Genomic DNA, 21,255 nt, shown 5'->3' on the forward strand with positions numbered 1-21,255 from the left:
AGAAACAGCACTTTTAAGGAGGTAATTACTGGGCCTAGCACGGTAGCCTAGTGACTTTAGTCCTCACCTTGCATGTGCTGGGATGCCCTACGTGTGCCAGTTCTTTTCCCGGATGCTCCACTTCCCATCCTGCTCCCTGTCAGTGGCCTGGGAAAACAGTCAGGGGTGGCCCAAAGACTTGAGATCCTGCACCTATGTAAGCAATCCAGAAGAAACTCCCGGATCCTAGCTTTGGATCAGCTCAGTTCTGGCCACTTCATCCACTGCAGAGTGAATAAGTGCATGGGAGATCTTTCTCTGTTTCCTCTCATCTCTGTTTTTAATATTGCAATAATAATAAAATTTAAAAAAATTTAAAAAGAGGGTGATTACCAGAAACTATAGCTACTGTGAATCCCCTTCGAACTGATTTCAGTTCCTTTAAGGATACACAAGGACAGAGGAAATACCACAGAAGCTGAGTTGGCCAGGGAGTGACCTCAGGAGAAACCAAACCTATTCTCATCCTGCTCTCAATTTTCAAACATTTGAACCACAAGAAATGAATGACTGTGATTCAGGACACATACTCTATCTGTTATGTTGACTAAAGCACACTCTTCATTATAACTATCATTCCTATAGCAATGAGAAAGAACCCATCACCGTCAGAGACATATACAAATCAAAAGTTATGAGTTCAGATGCCCAACACCTAAACAACAATAACAAAATATCAAATAACCAACCAACATACTGACCTTCCAGTCCCCCACAAAATAAAAAAACAAGTCTAGGACTAATAAAGGAGACTCATGTATATAATATCAAAAAGGAAAAAGGAACATGCAAAAATTGCTCACACAGAAGGACAATGGCCCTGGGCTCGCTGTGACATAGTGAGTTCTGTCACTGCCGTGGGGTGACCGTCCCATGTGGAAATACCTTCCAATTCTGAGATTCTTTTTTTCCGCTTGCTTCATTTTATTTGGGACTCTCCACTGCACTTTTCATTTGCTCTACTATTCTTATTTTTTGAAATGTCAGCCTTAATTTGCTCTATTGCTGTTATTTTTTGTGTAACATATTCCTTAATTTTTTTGAACTCTTGTATGTGCTTCTCAATGTTGATCAGAAGCTTTATAATGAGTTTTCTGAATTCTGAGTTCCCAATTTTCTCACTGTCTTCCTCAGTTAACTCTGAGGGCGGCATCAGGTTTTGCTCCTTTGCAGGGGAGTCTTTAATAATATTCATTTTACTTCTGTGTATTCTTTTGCTCTAGATAATTGTACTTCTACTTATCAGATTCTTCTCCTTGGTGCAGGTTTCTAAGCAATGTCGTGCACAGGTCCACAGTTATTGTTAGGGTTTCCCCCAGGGACATGGTGTGTCATGGGCCTATGGCTTCCTACAAGAACTAAGTGGGCACAGATCCAGGGGTAATCTCCCACATTCGAGAATTCAAGGAGGGACAGTGGCCAAATCGGATCCACATTTGGCCAGGTGTCACAAGATTCATCACTCTGATCAAGATTCATGCTTCATAGCTGAGTCTTTAGCATTAGGATTGCAACATGCATCAGTTGATATTTTTGCTTCCAATTTATTCTGAAACAGAATGTGGGATATTGAAATTCAAGAAACTCATACTACATACATTCTGGAAATGATAAAGATGGTATTTCAAACAAGTGTTATGCACTGAACATTTATTATCAACATAAGAATCTGAAAGCAGTACTCATTCACATTTTACCCCTCACAATAAAGGTAGATCACTCACAAATTGCATCTTACTTTAACAACGCATAGCTGTGTTCTCAAACACAACTGGTAATCTCATGTATACTTTTTAACACTTGTTGGAACTTCTGAAGTGTTTTTTCACTTCGATTTTACTTTTAGTACTTTGTTTGCAATGTTGTTAAAGCTTGTTTCACTCATGTTGTAAGCTGACAGAGCATGCCAGTATGTTTATGGTCGCTAATATATGCTTACATGCTTTAGTAATGAAAATTGACGGCTCCCAAAAGGCTTCTGCACATTATCTACATTCCTAATGTTTCTCCCATGTGAATTCTGATGTGCAATGAAATCCTCCCCTTTTTTTTTCACCACACAGGACATTCATATTGTTCTTATCCTGTGTGGGTTCTCTGATGTGTAATGAGGTCTGACTTCTGAGAAAAACTTTTTCCACACTCATTACATTCATAAGGCTTTTCCCCGGTGTGGATTCTTTGATGTTTAATGAGTTGTGGCTTCTGAGCAAAAGCTTTTCCACACTCACTGCATTCATAAGGTTTTTCCCCAGTGTGGATTCTCTGATGTATGATTAGGTCTGACTTGTAATGAAATGCTTTTCCACATTGGCTACACTCATACGGTTTTACCCCTGTGTGGATTCTCTGATGTCCGATTAGGGATGACTTCACCTTAAATGCTTTTCCACACTGGCTACATTCATAAGGTTTTTCCCCGTTGTGGATTCTCTGATGTATAACTAGGTATGATTTCTGCTTAAATGCTTTTCCACACTCAATACATTCATAAGGGGTTTCTATTGTATGGATTGCCTGATGTTTAATGAGGTATGAATTCTGAGAAAAAGCTTTTCCACACTCATTGCATTCATAAGGTTTTTCCCCAGTGTGGTTTACCTGATGGGTAAATAGGGATGACTTATGCCTAAAGGCCTGTCCACACTCACTACATTCATAAGGCTTCATTCCTGTGTGGATTCTCTGATGTCTAACGAGGTGTGACCTCTGAGCAAAAGCTTTTCCACACTCACTACATTCATAAGGTTTTTCCCCTGTGTGGATTCTCTGGTGTGAAGTTAAATATGACTTCACTGTAAATGCTTTTCCACACTCACTGCATTCGTAAGATTTTATGCCGGTGTGGTTTATCTGATGTTTGATTAGGGATGACTTATGCTTAAAAGCTTGCCCACAGTCACTACATTCATAAGGTTTTGCCTCTGTGTGGATTCTCTGATGTATAGTGAGGTGTGACCTCCGAAAAAAAGCTTTTCCACACTCACTACATTCATAAGGTTTTTCCCTGGTGTGTATTCTCTGATGTGAAGTTAGATATGACTTCAGTGTAAATGCTTTTCCACACTCACTACATGCGTAAGGTTTTATGCCGGTGTGGTTTATCTGATGTGTGATTAGGGATGACTTATGCTTAAAAGCTTGTCCACACTCATTACATTCATAAGGTTTTACCCCTGTGTGGACTCTCAGATGTGCAATTAGATATGACTTTATTTTAAATGCTTCTCCGCACTCATTACATTCATACGGTTTCCCCTCTGTGTGAATTCTCTGATCCCTAATGAGAGAGAATTCCTGGTGAAAGACTTTTCTATGCTCATCACATTCATATGGCTTCTCTGCAGTGCCAAGGATCTGATCTCCTATGAGTTCTGACTCCTGGTCAATGTTTTCTTTACATCCATTGCACACATAGAAATCTGCTCCTCTGTCACTTCTATGTTTGCTGATAATGCAAGATTTGTAGTGAAAAGGCTTTTTACAATAACCACATATACAGTGACTTCTAGCTGTTTGGGTTATCTGATTGACTTTGGCATCTCTTTTATAAATAAGTGATTTCTCACTCTGGAAATGTTCCTGGGGTTTCTCTCCTGATTGTGTTTGTGGATGATTGTCAAAGTCAGAATTGTTATTTAACATTTTTTCTTTAAGCTGCACAGACTTTCCCACATTGACAGGTTGCTTATTACATGCGTCGCTGGTATAGACTTTCTCACTCACAAGGAATATCTTCCTCCTGCTGAAAGTTTTTTCTTTCCCATTGTGTTCAAAAGACTGCTGACAAGTGTGCATCTTATCGTGCTGACTGAGATTTTCCCCACTCTGGAGTTTGGTCTCAGGGAAATCAGAGGCATGCTTTATCTCAAGAGGCATTTCACCAGGGATCCTGGGGGAAGAAAAGATTTCCAATGAGCTATGGTGCCTTTCTTCTCTGCTTTTAAAAGCCAGTAGACTTCTAAGATCTCTTCTTGGAGGTGCTTTCTCTGCCCTGCATCCAAGTTTAGCCTGTCACTTAGCAATAAAGCTTCTATTGAAAACTGATTTCCTGTTTCTGTTTCTATAGTATGATCCTGAAAGAAGTTTTTCTGGTAACATTTGCTATGGTGTCACAATATAAGAGTTGAACAAAGACCCAAATCCAACCACTGCCTAACTCTAGCTAAACCTCCAGACAGATTACACTTTCAGAGGGGTGGAGGTAGGAAGTATAGCAGCTTAGCATTTCAGACGCACTACTCATCAACTACCTATTTGCACTTTTCTTACCAACTCAATTTTCATACTGGAGTCTAGGCTCTGGTTGCTTGTGTTTGCACAGCTCCTTAGGGAAGATTAGCAGTCCCTGGCAAGGGGCACTTTTCTGCATGACTTGAAACAGCCTAGGTGGATTCTGAATGCCAAGCACCTGACATGGTACCCAAGTTCTGGGCTTCTTTCTCATGTTTCAGGTTGGTTTATCCTCTCTTGAGGAATGATTCTTCTTGGCCTTGATAGTTTTTGTTTGTTTAAGATTTATTTTTTTTTATTAGGAAGTAGATACGCAGACAGGAGGGGAGGCAGAGAGGAAGATATTCCGTCCGTTGATTCACTCCCCAAGTGAACACAATGGCTGGATCTGAGCTGACACAAAGCCAGGAGCCAGGAAATTCTTCTGGGTCTCACACACAGGTTAAGCGTCACTTTTGAAATTTTGTTGTCACTACCTCTCTCCATTCAAGAGGCACACCATCCCCTGGCTCTCTCCAAAGTAATGTAATTTCATTCCATCTGCTTTCTACATTCATCTAGTCACTTTCAAATTAACACTATAAATGAAATATATATGTATATATGAAGAAACAAATTATATTTCTTAAGTTTCATTTTTGTACAATTTCTCATTCATATCATGTTTCAATTATGGGCATAGCTAATATTAAGCATCCTTATCAGGGCCCTCTGAGGTATACCAGTGGCTAAATTCCTAGAATCAATGTACCAGGATCACATATGGGCGGTGATTCTAATCCAGGCAGCCCCGCTTCTCATCAAGCTTGCTTCATGTGGCCTGAGAAGGCAGTCAAGACAGCCCAAAGCCTTGGGATTCTGCAGCTGTGTGCGAGACCTGGAAAGGGTTCCATGCTCCTCACTTCAGCTCTAGCCGTTGTGGTTGCCTGGGAAGTGAATCAATGCATGGAAGATCTTCCTCTCTCACCTCCTCTCTGTAGGTCTGACTTTGATATAAAAATAAGTATATCTTAAGAAAAAAGTCATCTTGGGCAACTCTCTTTTTGGGTATTATAAAATTTTTGTGATTACAACTTGCCTGAAGATTATTTCTTGACTTTCCTGATTGGCTCCAAGCAGTTCATTCTGTCTGTAGGAATCTGAAATGAGGAAAATGGTAACCATCTTCATGGAGCTCATCTAAGTTTTTCTGTTACAAGGCTCAATTACAGCCAATGAGGTTTATTGCCATTCTAAATACAGCATATTTTAACATTAGTGAAATGTGGACATTTATGAGCATAAATAATGAGCATTACTTCTTTATTACTGCATTAACATAATGGCTTTTTAAAATGCAAATTTCAATTACTTGGAATTGTGCATTTTAAGTTGATGCAGGATGGCAGTGAAAATATGGCACAAAAACTCAACATAAGGTTTGGGATGTCTTACATCCCATAAGAGCACCAATCTGTCTTGGCTTGAGTAGTCTGACTCAAACACAACTTCCTGAGAATGTATCTGGCAGGTGGCAGATGATGATTCAAGTGCTAGGGATCATGAAAAGAGCAATAAGTAGTGCTAGATGTAGGGTGACTTGCCAACAATTTTGAAAGGCATTGCTAGAGTAAACCTACACATGAGGATTATGGAACTCCTGTGTCTCAACAGTTATCCTCTGGGAGGACACTTTAAACAAACAAAAACAAAAACAAAAAGTAAGGGTTCCAGTCCACCTTTAATGAGCTATGTGTCAACTTCAATGCCCACTAAGTGCTCACCTACCTGGAAGTCTCTGGTGTGTAGATTTGTCCACTGTCCATGGTGCTAAATCTCGTTCCAGGTTCAAGATCACATGAGGCTTTGTCAAGCTGTACCCTGTTCGTGGAAAATGATGTAGATTTTGTGACATCACTACTTAGTCTTACCTAGTATGGGACTTCAGAAACTCTCCTTTCACTTGTCAACCATAAAGAAGTGTTCTGTTTGGGCATGACAGATTTTCACTCACCCAAGGACAGCAGATTGTTATAAGTCTCAAGCATCACATCCCTGTACAGGGTCCGCTGAGTGTTGTCCATGTGCTGCCATTCCTCCTGGGTAAAGTCCACAGCCACATCTTCAAATGACACCAACACCTATAAAGTACATGTCTCCTCAGTTCTGGATCATCAAATACAAAGACTGACGGTGAATTGTATGTATATTTAATTTGCAACTTTAATGGATGCAATTTAATGTACAGCCTCACAGAGTAAAAACAAAACAAAAATAAGTTCTCCTGTATTACTTGTGCAACTCCAATACTACAATAGAATATCCCTTATTATTCTCTTAAAGGTTGTTTTCTCGAAATATTTTGAATCTAAGGAACTTTTGAGGGCATTGTTTAAATAAACTTGCAAGAGGAAGACATCACACCCAGTTTGTCCCTATGATTGCCGTTCTGCTTTTTAATAAAATTAAACAATCTCTTTAACACTGAGCCAAACTATTAACTCAGTGCCTGTAATAGTAAGCTGAGTGCAATTTTTTTTGTGCTTGTTTAACTTGCACCTTGTGTGGATGCAGCTAAATTTACAATCTATATTGCAACATAGGGTAAAAATAATATGTTGTTCTGCATATTTCTGCAATTCTGAAGCTACAATTCCATTATGATTCTGTATCAGATTGGTTCCTACAACAATTCTAAAATGATTAACTTTGTAATCTGCAGACACACACACTCACACAAACACATGGCAAATAACCTGTTAGATGGGATTAGGAAGAGACATGTATAAATGTGTAAATATTTCTTAAATCTTACATTGGAAATAAAGATATATAAGTATCCCTTGCCATTATTTTTTAATTTTTAGTATGAACCTATTAAAACCATTTGTACTTTTTTATTTAGCTTTTATATGGAATTACATTTAAATTAAACTAAAATTTTAATTTCTTCATAGTGAACTGTGGCTTAGAAGGAAACCAAACTTCAGTCTCATACAAAACTATTTTTTTGTAACAATAACTAATATCAGCCACTCACAATCAACCAGTTGAACAGTATATATACATATACATATACACATACAGCAAAGGCCATGTTGTAGCATCACTGCTTTTGCACAAGTTTGTGAAGCCCTTTAATTTTAATCTAAAGTTAGCAGGCTTTTCTCTGGTTATCTATTTACTCATTTTATTAGAAAAAGAATGAATATAGCTGATATACAGAATTTTAAAAAACAGAATTAACATTTGAAATAGCATGTTTTAAACTTACATTGCATTCAAGATCTTAATCTCTAAGTGATTAAAAGGAAAAGAATATCATCATAGTTCAAGAGAAAAAGGCTCTAAATATCATGAATACAAATATTTCAATTACAACAGTTTACAAATACAGAACATTAAAACTATAGCAGAATATCTGTGGAATGTGCAGAATTTTCTTTTCACATTCGAATAAGTCGATGTTTTTCTTATCCATTTAATAATATTCGACAATTTTTAAGTGCAATATAGAAACTTAAAGAGAAAAAGGGATGAATACTAGAATGAAGATTTATTCATTTTATCTCTCCAAGAGTACAAAACGTGCTGTGAGAAAGGACTCCATTGATATGACACACTGTGATGAAAGCACTTGAGATTTAGTGCTGTGGGATAATTGTAAAGAGTGTGAATACCTGCAACTGCAGATTTCAGTAGATTTTAAGAATGTGGAAACCCAAGAAGCCCATAAGACAGTGACAAAAAAACTCTCAATAGTCAATATTTCCTCATGAAACATGACCTTCATTCACATTTGTGGGCTTTCTGTCTCCTTGTTTTTCAAAAATTTATTTATTGAAAACCAGCGGAAGAAAGAGAGAAAGACAATCAGAGAAACTGGAGATGGAGGTACCTAGGGGAGTTCGACTTCAGGGCCTCGGTGGTGAGAGGTTCGGGGCCTGGCTGCTGGATGATCTGTATGGATGAAATTGATACACTAGCCTACCTGTCAGTCCTATGTAGGTTTTGTTATCACCAAAGAATAGCAACCCCACAGAGTCAATGTGAAGGCTAGGACTGGAGTCCAGTCTAGCAGGGCTAGATCCTAGTACCTAACACAATGTCGGAACAAAAGATGGGTCACATTAGGCAGAGCTATAATACTAACCAGCATGCGAGACAACCAGGTCAGTAGGTAGATTCTGTGTGTTTGTGTGTGGGAGGGTGGGGGGGGAGGTGTGGGTCAAACCCTGTGGAAATACAAGTCCCAATGGTCAGCTTCAGAGTTGGGGTAGAAATGGGCTTAGCTAGGTGTGACCATGCAACTTATCATCACTCCTGGGTACAGGGACCAAGATTAGGATGGCCAGATCCAAGTTGCAGCACTCAAATGTGCATCCTTAAACAGGATGTGGGGTGGGTCAGGCTGCAATGTACACCAGCTCATACAAAGCCAAGATGGAAGGACACTATGCTGGGCAAGGACCTAACAGCAGCTGGCATGTATGAGATCTGGGTCTAGGAGTGGCCCAAGTAGGGGAACTTGGGAAACTAACCTACTGGGTCATAACTCCCACTGCTGATCACATGGTCCAGGATTAGGGGTTGGGCAACCTGGGGAAAGTAGTTCCAACTGTTGGCTAATGTGTGGGTTGGTTATGGAAGGGTGTGAACCAGGCAGGGCTAAGCAAAGCTTGGCTCACCAGCAAGAACAGAAACCAGGCTAGAGCACAGGTCATGCTGAGCTAGGCTCTTATACATATTGGTTTACATGAGCCAGGGATGGGAGTAGACTGAGCACAGCCAGGTTCGATCACCTGCCAGAATAATTGAGACCAGGGCATGCCGAGTCAGGCCAGGATACAGAATCTAAGGCAAAGACCAAGTCAGGGAAGGGACTATGTTTACATGGGGTAGAGCAAGCACTGGCACATATGCAATCTACGGCTGGAAACAGGCCTGATTGGGAAGCTAAGGGGACATCGTGGTTGAGTTGAGGTTCTCTCTGGTGAGTGTGGGGGCCAGAGTGGGAGCTGTGTCTGGTCTGGATATGGCTGCAGTTTTCATTGGCGCAAGTGTGGACTGGGGCTGGATCCACTGTGCTAGGCTAGACTCCACACCCACTGGAGCTCTGGAGGACCACGGTAGGTGAAAGACAAGCTAGGTTAGGTCTCTGCCCCTACTGAGCCATGTGTGAGCTGTGTCTGGGTGTGTACCAGGATTGGCTGGTCTGACACATCGAACAGGAAGAACTAGAATGGGTTAAAAGCCAGTCAGGAAAGGCCACTGTTCCTGCTAGGACAGGAGGTGGAATAAGGTGGGCTGGCCTGTGGACACATCAGTGTGTGCAAGATCTGGACTGGAAGAGGTTCTGATGGAGAACGTTTGAAACTGTTGGGAGAGCCCAAAACCTTTGGACCCTGCACCTGTACGGGAGACCCAGAAGATGCTCCTAACTACCAGCTTGTGATTGGTTCAGTTCCAGCCATTGTGGCTACTTTGAGAGTAAACTAGCTTAGGGAGAATCTTTTTCTTCATATATCTGCCTTTCCAATAAAGAAAAATCTTTTCATATGAATTTTTTTGTTTTACCTTTAGTTTTGATTATACTAACACAGATGATAAGGATGGTATGCTTCAAGGCTTAGGGAAAATTGGGTATGATCTTTGTGTCCAGAGTTTCTATTTCTTCTTGTATAATCCTTAAAAAAATTCAAGACACATGAAAAGTCCAAGGTGTAAAAGCCAAAATATGAAAATCATTAGGTAGTTTCTCTGATCACATGGAATTAAAGTAGAAATTATTTTAAAAATAAATTTAAGGCACAGCATAGGGTACAGAAACATCTGGGCTGATGGAGCATCTTTGGATAGGGTGAAGCACAGGGAGCAGAGTACTGGGGAAAATTAGGGGTCAGACAGCAGGAAGGGTGCATCCCTAAGACACCCTGGACACAAGAATGTGCTGGTGATGGCAAAGCAGTGTTGCAGTGAACAGGAAAACCCACCAGTGGCTGGCAAGCAGCAATCCAGACTACAGTGATCCGGATCCAGCAGCAGACTCTCCTTGGCTCTTGTGTCAACCAGGTGGGAACTTCGGTTCGCACAGGGAGCTCAGGAGGCGAATGCAGTCTGAGACCTGCCAATCTCACTGAACTATTTGCACCAGCCAGAAGCAGAGAAATGGTAATGTGCTCCGGGCTCCATCCATCTTGTGTGGTGAAGCAGTGGGGAGGGTAGCACCAGCTTTGAGCCCTGCAGGATCTTTGTGGTCTCTGGAGATGAAGGCCCGGAGGTCATGGTGGGTGCCAGGCTGGTATCGTCTCCATGCTTGGACCCCAATTCCAGCCACCACATCCACACAGTGACCTGTCCCTGTGCCTGCCTGAACTCCAGAGACTGCTCCATTCACAGTGAGTAACCGAAGGGGGACGTTTGTAGGGCTGGCCGGGCCCAGGCCCAACCCGCCTCCATCATGGCACAGTGGATGGGATTGGGGAAGGGGTTCAGCAGATGGGATTGGCTGCCTGCTTTGAGGTTCTGGGTTCTGAATTGCTGCTTAGGTGTCTCCATGCCAAATCTACTGTACTTCTGGGATGTTAATCAATCCTGAACGAATCCCAACGACAGAGAAACTTTTCCTTTGAAGGTTAGCAAGGGAAATGAGACCTAGTAGGTTGGAGGAGAGGGACCAGATGATGTTTATAGATAAGACTGATATACCAAACACTACTCCATGCAAAAGCTAAGGCTCAGGACTTGTCTAGCAGGATCATATTCCATTACCTGACATGATGATGGGTCACATTAGGCAGGGCCATGGAATTAAGTAGCACAAGAGAGAACCCTATCAGGGGGTAGATTCTATGGGGGATATGAGGGCCAAACCCCGTGGAAATTCCTAAATGGATCAGTGCCTTAAATCTACACCCAGAAACCATGAGACTATTTAAAGGAAACATAGGAAGCACACTCCAAGATATAGCAACAGGAAAGGTTTCTTAGAAAAGACACCAAAAGCAAAGGTAGTCAAAGCCAAAATGAACAAATAAGACTACATCAAACTTAAAAGCTTCTGTATGGCAAAGGAAACAATTACAAAGTGAAGAGGCAACCAACAGAATTGGGAGAAAATTTTTGCACACTACACGAGTGACAGAGGAGCTTCAGAAATCCAGTACATTAAACAAATCAAAACAAAACAAAACAAAACAAAAAAACTAACTAACAACAAGAAACCCTATTGAAAAAAAAATGGTCAAAGGAAAGGAACAGTCATAAAAAAAATACACACAAACACACACACACAAAATTCAAATGGCCAACAGACATATGAAAAGATGCTCAGGCTCCTAGCCATCAGGGAGATAAAAACAAAAACCACATTGAGATACCACCTAACTCCATGACTGGCTACATTTAAAACTCTTCTAACAAAGCTGCTGGCATGGATGGATGTGTGGAGAAAGGTAAACTCTTTTGCTGCTAGTGGGAGTGTAGGCTAGTACTACCATTGTGGTAATAAGCTTGGAGAATTGCAAATAAACATGGCAAATGACCCATCTGTCCTGCTCATAGGAATATACCCAATAGAAATGAAACCTGCATATGAGTAAGGGATATATAATCCTATATTGACAGCAGCATAATCTACAATAGCAAAGACATGGAAACAACCCAGATGCGTAACCAAAGAGGAGTGCGTAAAGAAGCAGTGGTACATCTACTCCATGGAATATAGAATGAAATTATACCATTTTCAGCAAGATGTTCCCAGCTACAGACCGTTATGCTCAGAGAAATACATCAATCCTAAAAGAACAAATGCCAAATGTTCTCTCTGATAGAAGGAACCCATCATGTAAAGTCTAACTTCAGTAACACATTCAATAATGTTATTTATCGATTTATCTATTTGTTTTTATTTCCTTATTTATTTATTTGTTTACTTGTTTGTCTTTGGCTGCATGCCATGTGTTTTTATTTCAGTTCCACTCTTCCAAATACTTTCTTTACTCTTGCCAAATTCATCACTAGAACCCCGTGGAAATTCTAGCTCCACTAATGAGCTCAAAAGTTGAAGGGGTGATGGACTAAACTAGGTGTGACCAAGGAACCTGCCAACAATCACAGGTTAATGAACCGACAGCAGTCTGGACTGGTCAAAGCAGCAGCACCCAAATGTGCATCCTGAATACGGTGTGGGGTGGACAAGGATACAACATTCACCTGCTCATACAAGACTAAACGGAAGGCAAGGCTAAGCCTGGTACTGACCTAAAACCCAATGGAATGTATGAGAATTGGGTCTGGGAGTGGGTCAAGTGGAGGAAATTGGAATACTCCCCTTGTGAATCACAGCTCTCGCTGGTGAACATGTGGCTAGGTCTCAACCCCTACTGAGCCATGTCTGAGACATGTGTGGGTATGACGAGCCATGGCTGGGCTGAAACATCCAACAGTAAGAACCAGATTGGGTTGAAGGCCAGTCAGGAAAAGCCACTGTTCCTGCTAGGACAGGAAGTGAACTGAGTAGGTCTGGCTCTTGGACCCCCTGGTATGCACAAAATCTGGCATTGGGAGAGGTTCTGATGGAGGGGCCTGGGCAATTCCTCTGGCAGGACACAGACCCGGCAGGTAAGCGCAAGACGCACGCTAGGAAACAGCCCAGAACAGGCCATGGAAAGTTTCCCACTGGCATATATTTGCAATGGGTCAGGAGCAGACCATGCATGAGAACCAGGAAGGGAGAGGGTGGAGCCAACAGAGGGAATATGGTGGGGTTCCACTGCTTGTCAACTACTCCCAATGGAGAGCGTGAGCTGGGATGGGTGCAGACCAGACTAAGCAGGACTACAACACCTGTGGGCCTCCTGTGGACAAGATTAGGGAAAAGCCAGGCTGGGCTGATGGTTCCTCATGGTGCCAAAAAAAAAAAATAATAATTAGAGTGTGTGAGGGTTATTTGAGCTTAGCCGCAGCATCAGATGTCAGAAGCTGGCACTGGGGGCTAATTCTGTCAAGTTAAACCACAGAACTACCTGGAGAGTGCATAATCCAGGTGTGGGAGCGGCCTGGGAGGGAAACAGTGGGTTCCTCTGGGTTGGGTTACCACTCCCACTGGAGGGAACAAAAACCAGGGCAGGGGCTGGGGTGGCTTGACAGAGAGACACCCAACAACATCCGAGAGGACTGGATAGTGGAGCTAGTTAGATGGAACTAGACTTCAATACCCATTGACATGTGTGAGACCTGAATGGGATGGGGGAAATACTGGGCTAGTCTGCTACACAGACTGGCAAACCAGGGTAGGGGGTGGGCCTGGTGGGGATTATTATGGGTCCTTCCAACTAGGCTAATCAGAGCATGCCCCACGTAAGGGACCTGGGGTGGGTCAGAGATTGGGTGAGGCTTCTCTGTTAAAATTCCCCTTTACCTCAGATAAGAAGGAAACAATACGCAAATAATGGTTTAACTCATTTTCCTGTAGCAGTTAAACTTTTTTACCCTAATTTACTATGTAAAGATTGTCAAAAATATAATTTAAAAATGAAAAAAAAAAATAGCATTAGCAGCCAATTTGTAGTTACCAAGATTTCACTCCTATTCGCACATCACAGCACATTCAGTGTGGGCTGGTTTTAGGAATTGCTTTCCCAACATTAAACATTGTTGTGACATTGAAAAAATCATTAAGTGTCACTGAGTGGTAGAGTTACAGGACAATCTCAATTTTTAGTTTGTGCATCAGTTGCAAAGCAAAAAATTTTGTATTATACTAGAAGTATGACTGTGAACTTAAATACCACCTGCTGGGCATGACTAACAGCCCACCTACCCGTAACCTCAGGCATGGCATGCACTGGTGTGCAGAATATGACCTGTGACAAGACTGGAGGGTTTAAAGGGATACACATGTCTTATAGTCAATTACAGTGTCACTATTGGGTGGCAGGCCTGTCAGGCACTGCTCTGTTGCCATCTTCTTTCCGAGTCCATAGCAGTTGTGCTCACTTCACAATAAATGGACATGCCCTCAAACTGTCCACACTGGTTCTTGTAGCTGGAGAACACTGACGCCTCACCCCCTCAGGTGGCACCCTCTTGGGGCCATCTGGCTGGAAACCACTGAACAGGCTCAAAAGCAATACAAACAGATTCCAAAATGGGCAAAGAACTAAACAGATATTTCTACAAAGACCAACAAAACCCTAATTAGCACAAGAAGATTCTTAGCATGATTCATCATTAGGTGAGTGAAAATGGCAACCACAATGAGATACCACTTCATACCCATTGCAATGACCTTCATTCAAAAGTGTTCACAGAGAAATGGAAATCAGGTATGCTGATTGAAGTGTAAAATGATGAAGCTAATATTACAAATGGTACTCAAGGACTGCCTATGGTGTTAACCATCTCACAAACTTTGGAACCAGTACAGGATATCATCTGGCAGAAGCAGGGAGCATGTCATATTTTCATGGTCTGTCCAATTCCTTTGAAAGAAGTCAGTATCTATGGACTGAACTGTGGCCTGATGGGCTAAGCTGATCATATCAGTGTAGTTCATGTCCTGTGTGTTCCACCTCCAATCCAGTTTCCTGCTTTTGCTCCGGGAAACCAATGGAGGATGGCTCAAGCTCTTGAGCACCTGCACCCGTGTGCCACATCCAATAGAGGCTCCTGGCTTTGGATTGGCTTAGCTCTTGCCATTGCAGCCAAGTGGAAAAACTTTGCATTTGAAATGAAAACCAAACAGAATGAACAGGGACCCAGTCTTATGGTTTAGCCAATAAAGAGACTGGCATCTCACTGGCATTCACATCCTGGATGCTCCACTTCTGACCCCACTCTCTGAAAACAGGCCTGGAAAGCAAGTGGAGGATGGCTCAACCACTTGGGTTCCTGTAATCAAGTAGGAGGCCTGGACAATACACCTGGCTCATGGCTTCAGACTTGCTCACCTCTGCACATTCTGGTTATTTGAGAAGTAAACCAGCACATGGGAGATGTCTCTCCATTTCTTTCTTTCTGTGCAGATCTGCCTTTCAAATTAAAAAAATCTTAAAGACAAAACAAACAAAAAGGAAACCTTGCAATAGCAAAATCACCGTTCAGTAGTGAATGGCATTGTGGCATAGCAGCCTAAGCTACCATCTACGTCACTTCCAATCCAGCTCTAAGTCAATGTGAATTGGAAACAGTGGGAGATGACTCAAGCACTTGGGTGGGAGACTCATCTGGGAGACTCAGATGGACCTCCTGGTTCTTCTGTGACATGGTCCAGCCTGACCATTGTGACCATGGGAAAATCACTCCGCAGAGAGCAGACATGTCTGGCTCTGTCTCTCCTTCTCTTGCTGCAAGTCAGTCTTTAAATAAATAAATAGGATGATCAGTAAACACCATTTCAAACTTGATATCCCACAGTCATTAACAAATTCTTGGTTTCCATTTGAATCATGTAATAATAAACATGTCTTGGCTATGGCATCAGAAAATCTCATGGGAAAGTTTCAACAAGTTTGACACCTCCAATGTCTTGGTTACGACAATTCTGCCTTCTTTCTTATACTTGCCTTTTCATTTTAGTTTAAAACCATCATACAGTTCCTAAAATGAAATGTAAAACAAGGTGAGAAGTAAACAAACAACTTACTGAAGGTGTGTGTGTGTTCTGCAGCCTTGGAAGCATGAAGCACGCCACAGGGCTACACCTGCAAGAGAAGGTGGGCAGAGGGAGTCATGAGTTTTTTTTGCTTGTTCCCAGGCTCCTTGGTGATTCCTACGGTGCTAAGTAATGTGAAGGCAGGAAGCAGACACAATGGCTGGAGAAACGAAAGCAATCAGCTTCCCTGGGCAAGAGTAGTGCTTTACAAGGACCAGGAAGTCTTTCTTGAAGCAATATCAGCAATTTCAATAACTGGCACTGACTAAACTAAAACAAACTCAAGGAAACAACTATTAGTTATTTTAAAATGTGACTAGGCCCAGCACCATAACCTAGTGCTAAAGTCCTCACCTTGCATGTGCCAAGACCCCAGATGGGTGCTGATTCATATCCTGACTGCTACATTTTTATTCCAGCACTCTGCGTGTGTCCTGGGAAAGCAGTCAAAGATAGCAAAATACTTTGGGACCCTGCATCCACATGGGAGACTTGGAAGAAGCTCCTTGTTCCTGCCATGCATTGGCCGTCTTCTGGATGTTGGGGCTACTTGGAGGGTGAGCCAGGTGAAAGAAGAGCTTTTGTTCTGTCTCTCCTCTCTATAAATCTGACTTTCCAATGAAAAATCAATCAATCAATCAATCAATAATGTGAATGCCAAGCAGCAACCATTTTTCCACAACTACTCTTACTATTGCACAAATTACAAAATATCATAGGGCCCGGCGCGGTGTGCAAGAGGTTAAAGGTCCTCGCCTTGCACGCCCAGGATCCCATATGGGCGCCAGTTCTAATCCCGGCAGCCCCGCTTCCCTTCCAGCTCCCTGCCCGTGGACCGGGAAGGCATTCGAGGGCGGCCCAAGGCTTTGGGACCCTGCACCCGCGTGGGAGACCCGGAAGAGGCTCCTGGCTTCGGATCGGCATAGTATCGGCCCGTTGCGCTCACTTGGGGAGTGAATCATCGGACGGAAGATCTTCCTATCTCTCTCTCCTCTCTGTATATCCGCCTTTCCAATAGAAAAATAATAAAAATAAATCTTTAAAAGAAAAACAAAATATCATAGAAAATATCATATTGTCACTAAGATGTCCACTACACAGAAAGGATTGGGAGGTATAAAGCATTTCTCTATTTCTACAATGAGCTGCATAGGACTCCACGTAACGACTTCCATTGGAACACACTTGAGGTTCATGCTAACATCTGTAGAAGGCAAACATCTTTCCATCAGAGCAATTTTGTCCACACAATATATGAAACATAGATATAACACACAATGACATGCGACTCTGCCATTTCAGTGGCCCTAGCCCATAGATATCCATATACATGACAGCAATATAGCTTGAAATGTATTCTTTCTGGGGCAAGACGCCAAAGCTTAGAGGATAAAGTGTTTGCCTTGAATGCACAACGATCCCATATGGGCACTGGTTCTAATCACAGCAGCTCCACTTCCCATCCAGCTCCCTGCTTGTGGCCTGGGAAAGCAGTCAAGAATGGCCCAGCCGTGGGACCCTACACCCATGTGGGAGACCTGGTGCAACACCAGTTGGTGCAGTCACAGGGAGAGTGAGTCATCGGACAGAAGATCTTTCTCTCTGTCTTTCCTCCTCTCTGTATATCTAACTTTGGACTAAAAATAAATCTTAATAAGAAAATACAAAAAGATGGGACATGAATCCTATGGTAAGAATCAACCTGCAATGCTGGCATCCCATATGGTGCTGCTTTGGTTTTGGCTGCTACACTTACACTCCAGAACCCCGCTCATGGCTAGGAAAGCAGCAAAGCATGGTCTATGTCCCTGGGCCCCTCTACTCATGTCAGAGGGTAGGAGAAACCCCAAGCTCCTAACTAGGACCAGCCTACCTTCAACTAATGAACACATTTAGGGAGTGAAGCACCAGAAAGAAGATCCCTCTCCGTCTCTATTTCTTTTTCTACAATGCTGTCTTTCAAATAAAAATATGGTGAAGATGGGAGCCAGGTGTCCTCATGCTCAATAAGAGCCTCATCACCCTTGCGGGCCCTGGGCCCATTCCTCTCACACCACTCAGCAGAGCATGGTGATGACAACAGGTAACTGAGGACAGAAAAAGTGCTGATGTCATCTTCTGCTGGCACTCAGCACGAGGGGGAGGACTGTGTTCTCAGTTGCAATTGCCTGGAGAGCAGTTCCCACTTGACCTGGTCCTCATGGCGGAGGGAGGAACCAGGTCTAGGTTCAAATAACATGGAGTCTCCCTGCCAGGATCAAATCTTGATTTTTCTTCAAATATGTCTCCATTTGGCACCATTTGAGAATCTTCATAAGAACATTTTTTTTCCCTTTTCTTTAAAACTAGTTTTTGAATGAGGGTTGTCATTGAGACACGACAGCTTGAGCCACTACTGGTACTGCTGTCATCCAGGTAGCAGAGCACCGGATTCTGCACCCGCCATTTGCTTCTGGTCAGTGTATAAAATACACCTGACATGGCAGGGAATGATGCCAGGAATTAGGCCCTGATACCTACATGGAAGACATGTCGGATCCTGGAATAGAGACCCTGGGGTCATGGTGGGAGTGACCTGGTGAATGCAAGTTCTGTTTATCCTTCCCACTCTCATGAGTGCTTGCATACTCTGAATGTGCATGTCTCTACTTGCCACACAAGTAGGACACACTAGGCAAAAGAAAAATGAACTCAGTGATATGCATCCCATTAATGATCCTCATGATTTGTGTGCTTCAGAGGCTTTGATGATATTCACATAACATGTTTTAATCTTATAAGTACAATATAAATTTTATTTTTACGCTTGCAAATGTCACCCCAAGCTCACTACATGGGCAATATCAGCTTCTGTGTTGACAAATACTCGTATCATATACTTGAGAATTTGAGTATTGCAATTGCTTATCACAGAACAAAAAAATGCATTGATTCATTGTTTGTGCAACCATGGTATTAGGCTTATGCTTTTGGAAACGCATCATTCCATGTTTGCTTTAGTCCCAAGTACTACTTTCCTGTAACTGTGATTTAAAGCAGTAGGTACAGACATAGGAAGACACCCTTCATGCTGACTGTTGAGTAGGACTATTATGTCTGGACATTGCTTCATTTCTCAAATTTTAGAATGTATATTTTGAAAATTACAAATGTTGTTTAGTGCACATGTTACTTTTATCATTCTTTCTACTTAATGTTTTGTGGATTACCCAATGTTGACCTGCATATGTTCATCAAGCATATTCACAATGCTGTATATATGCTTATACAGGTGATCTGGGTATGTGTGGGTACGATTAGGCATGAAGCACTGCTGACAGAGATAATATTTAAAATGAAACCATGAGCAATCATAATGCTAGTTTCAAAAAGCAAATAAACTTCAAAGTTAATTGTCATTGTGTCAGATCACTGGCTCCTTCTAACTGCTCTAGACAGAAACGGGTTTCCCTAAATTTTATACCGTGGGGGCTGGATCCCCAATGTGACATTACTTTGAGACAGACAGCACATTCTTTTCTTTTCTTTCCTTTTTTAAAATTTCTTTTCATTGCATTGTCACATATACAGAGAGGAGGAAAGATAGAGGAAGGTCTACCGTCTGATGATTCACTCTCCAGGTGACCACAATGGCCAGATATGAGCCGATCGAAAGCCAGGAGGCCGGAGCCTCTTGGGTGCAGGTCCTGAGGCATTGGGCCATTCTTGACTGTTTTCCCAAGCCACAAGCAGGGAGCTGGATGGGAAGCATGCCCAGCAAGATTCAAACCAGCGTCCATATAGGATCCTGGCACCTTCAAGGCAAGGACCTTAGTCGCTAATCCACCATGCTGAGGATAAAACAGTACATTTTTTTCTTAAATACTTTTTACTTTTTCATTACAAAGTCAGACATAAGAGAGGAAGATCTTCTGTCCATTGATTCACTCCCCAAATGACCACAATGGCCGGAGCTAAGCTAATCTAAAGCAAAGAGCCTGGACTCTCTTCTGGGTCTTCCACAAGTCCAGAGTCCCAAGCCCTGTCCTCAACTGCTTTCCCAAACCACAAGCAGAGAGCTGAATGGGAAGTGGGGCAGTCGGGATTAGATTGAACACCCATATGGGATCCCAGCACGTATAAAGCAAGGACCTTAGCTATTAGGCTATCATTGTTGGCCCAAGAAAAGCACTTTTACGGAGGTAATTACTGGGCCTAGCATGGTAGCCTAGTGGCTTTAGTCCGCACCTTGCATGTGCTGGATGAAATATTTATACTGGTTCTTTTCCCGGATGCTCCACTTCCCATCCTGCTCCCTGTTAGTGGCCTGGGAAAACAGTCAGGGGTGGCCCAAAGACTTGAGATCCTGCACCTATGTAAGCAATCCAGAAGAAACTCCCGGATCCTAGCTTTGGATCAGCTCAGGTCTGGCCTCTTCATCCATTGCAGAGTGAATGAGTGCATGGGAGATCTTCCTCTGTTTCCCATCCTCTCTGTTTTTAATATTCCAATAAAAATATTTAAAAAAAAACTTTAAAGAGTGTGATTACCAGAAACGATAGTCACTGTGAATCCACTTCAAACTAATTTCAGTTCCTTTAAGGATGCCCAGGGACAGAGCAAACACCATGAAAGCTGTGAGTTGGCCAGGCAGTGACCTCAGGAGAAAACAAATCTATTCTCATCTTGTTCTTCAATGTTTAATCATTAGAACCACAAGAAATGAATGATAAGACTTGGGATGGTGATTATTCCAGGTTGGGAAGAGTGAGACCTGGGGACAGGAGGGAGATGGAACAGCTAGCAAAGAAACTGAGACAGAAGGAACAAGACCCAGGGTTCCATCCCAGCGTGTGGTGACTGCACTTCACAATATGATAAGCTTATGCAGGACACTGGAACGGAGGACCCCGTGTGCTGTCTAACAAAGCCTGGGCACCTGGTTTACTCAGCTTATGACATATATGTACTCAAATACTGCACTGTACCTGACGACAGCATTCAAGTACATGCCGATCAAAACTCACTAGAATTTGTTTAAAATCAGAGTCATCCCTTCAAACTAACAGTGAGCCATCTGAAACCATTAAACAGTTCCAATCTACACAGAATACAGTACAGTTACCACCTTTTTAATTCATAATTGCATTTAAACTTTTTATCTATTCATTTACATTAGAAATTCAGATTTATACAAAGAAGCAGAGACAGAGAGAAAGAGCTTTTATTAACTGCTTCACTCCTAATTGGCCACAGTGGGAGACCTGAAATGATCTGAAGCCAGGAGTCAGGAGACTCTTCAGGGTCTCCCATGGAGATGCAGGGTCCCAAGACTTTGGGCTGTCCTCTATTGCTTTCCCAGGTCACAG

At 42.4% G+C, this 21,255-nt stretch overlaps 1 protein-coding gene across 1 annotated transcript; it reads right to left on the reverse strand.

Moving 5' to 3' along the window:
• Window positions 1–2,118: 2,118 nt before the first annotated feature.
• Window positions 2,119–20,897, reverse strand: LOC121158960 (zinc finger protein 260-like). Its single transcript, XM_040983949.1, has 6 exons — window positions 20,875–20,897; window positions 15,899–15,956; window positions 6,266–6,392; window positions 6,040–6,132; window positions 5,351–5,411; window positions 2,119–3,931 (listed from the first exon to the last, which is right to left on the reverse strand). Exons 1-6 carry the CDS (start codon window positions 20,895–20,897, stop codon window positions 2,119–2,121), a joined length of 2,175 nt encoding a protein of 724 aa, XP_040839883.1.
• Window positions 20,898–21,255: the final 358 nt, after the last annotated feature.

Source organism: Ochotona curzoniae, unplaced genomic scaffold (genome assembly GCF_017591425.1).
Source record: "Ochotona curzoniae isolate NIBS_2020 unplaced genomic scaffold, NIBS_Ocur_1.0 contig_4036, whole genome shotgun sequence".
Taxonomy (NCBI): Eukaryota; Metazoa; Chordata; class Mammalia; order Lagomorpha; family Ochotonidae; genus Ochotona; species Ochotona curzoniae.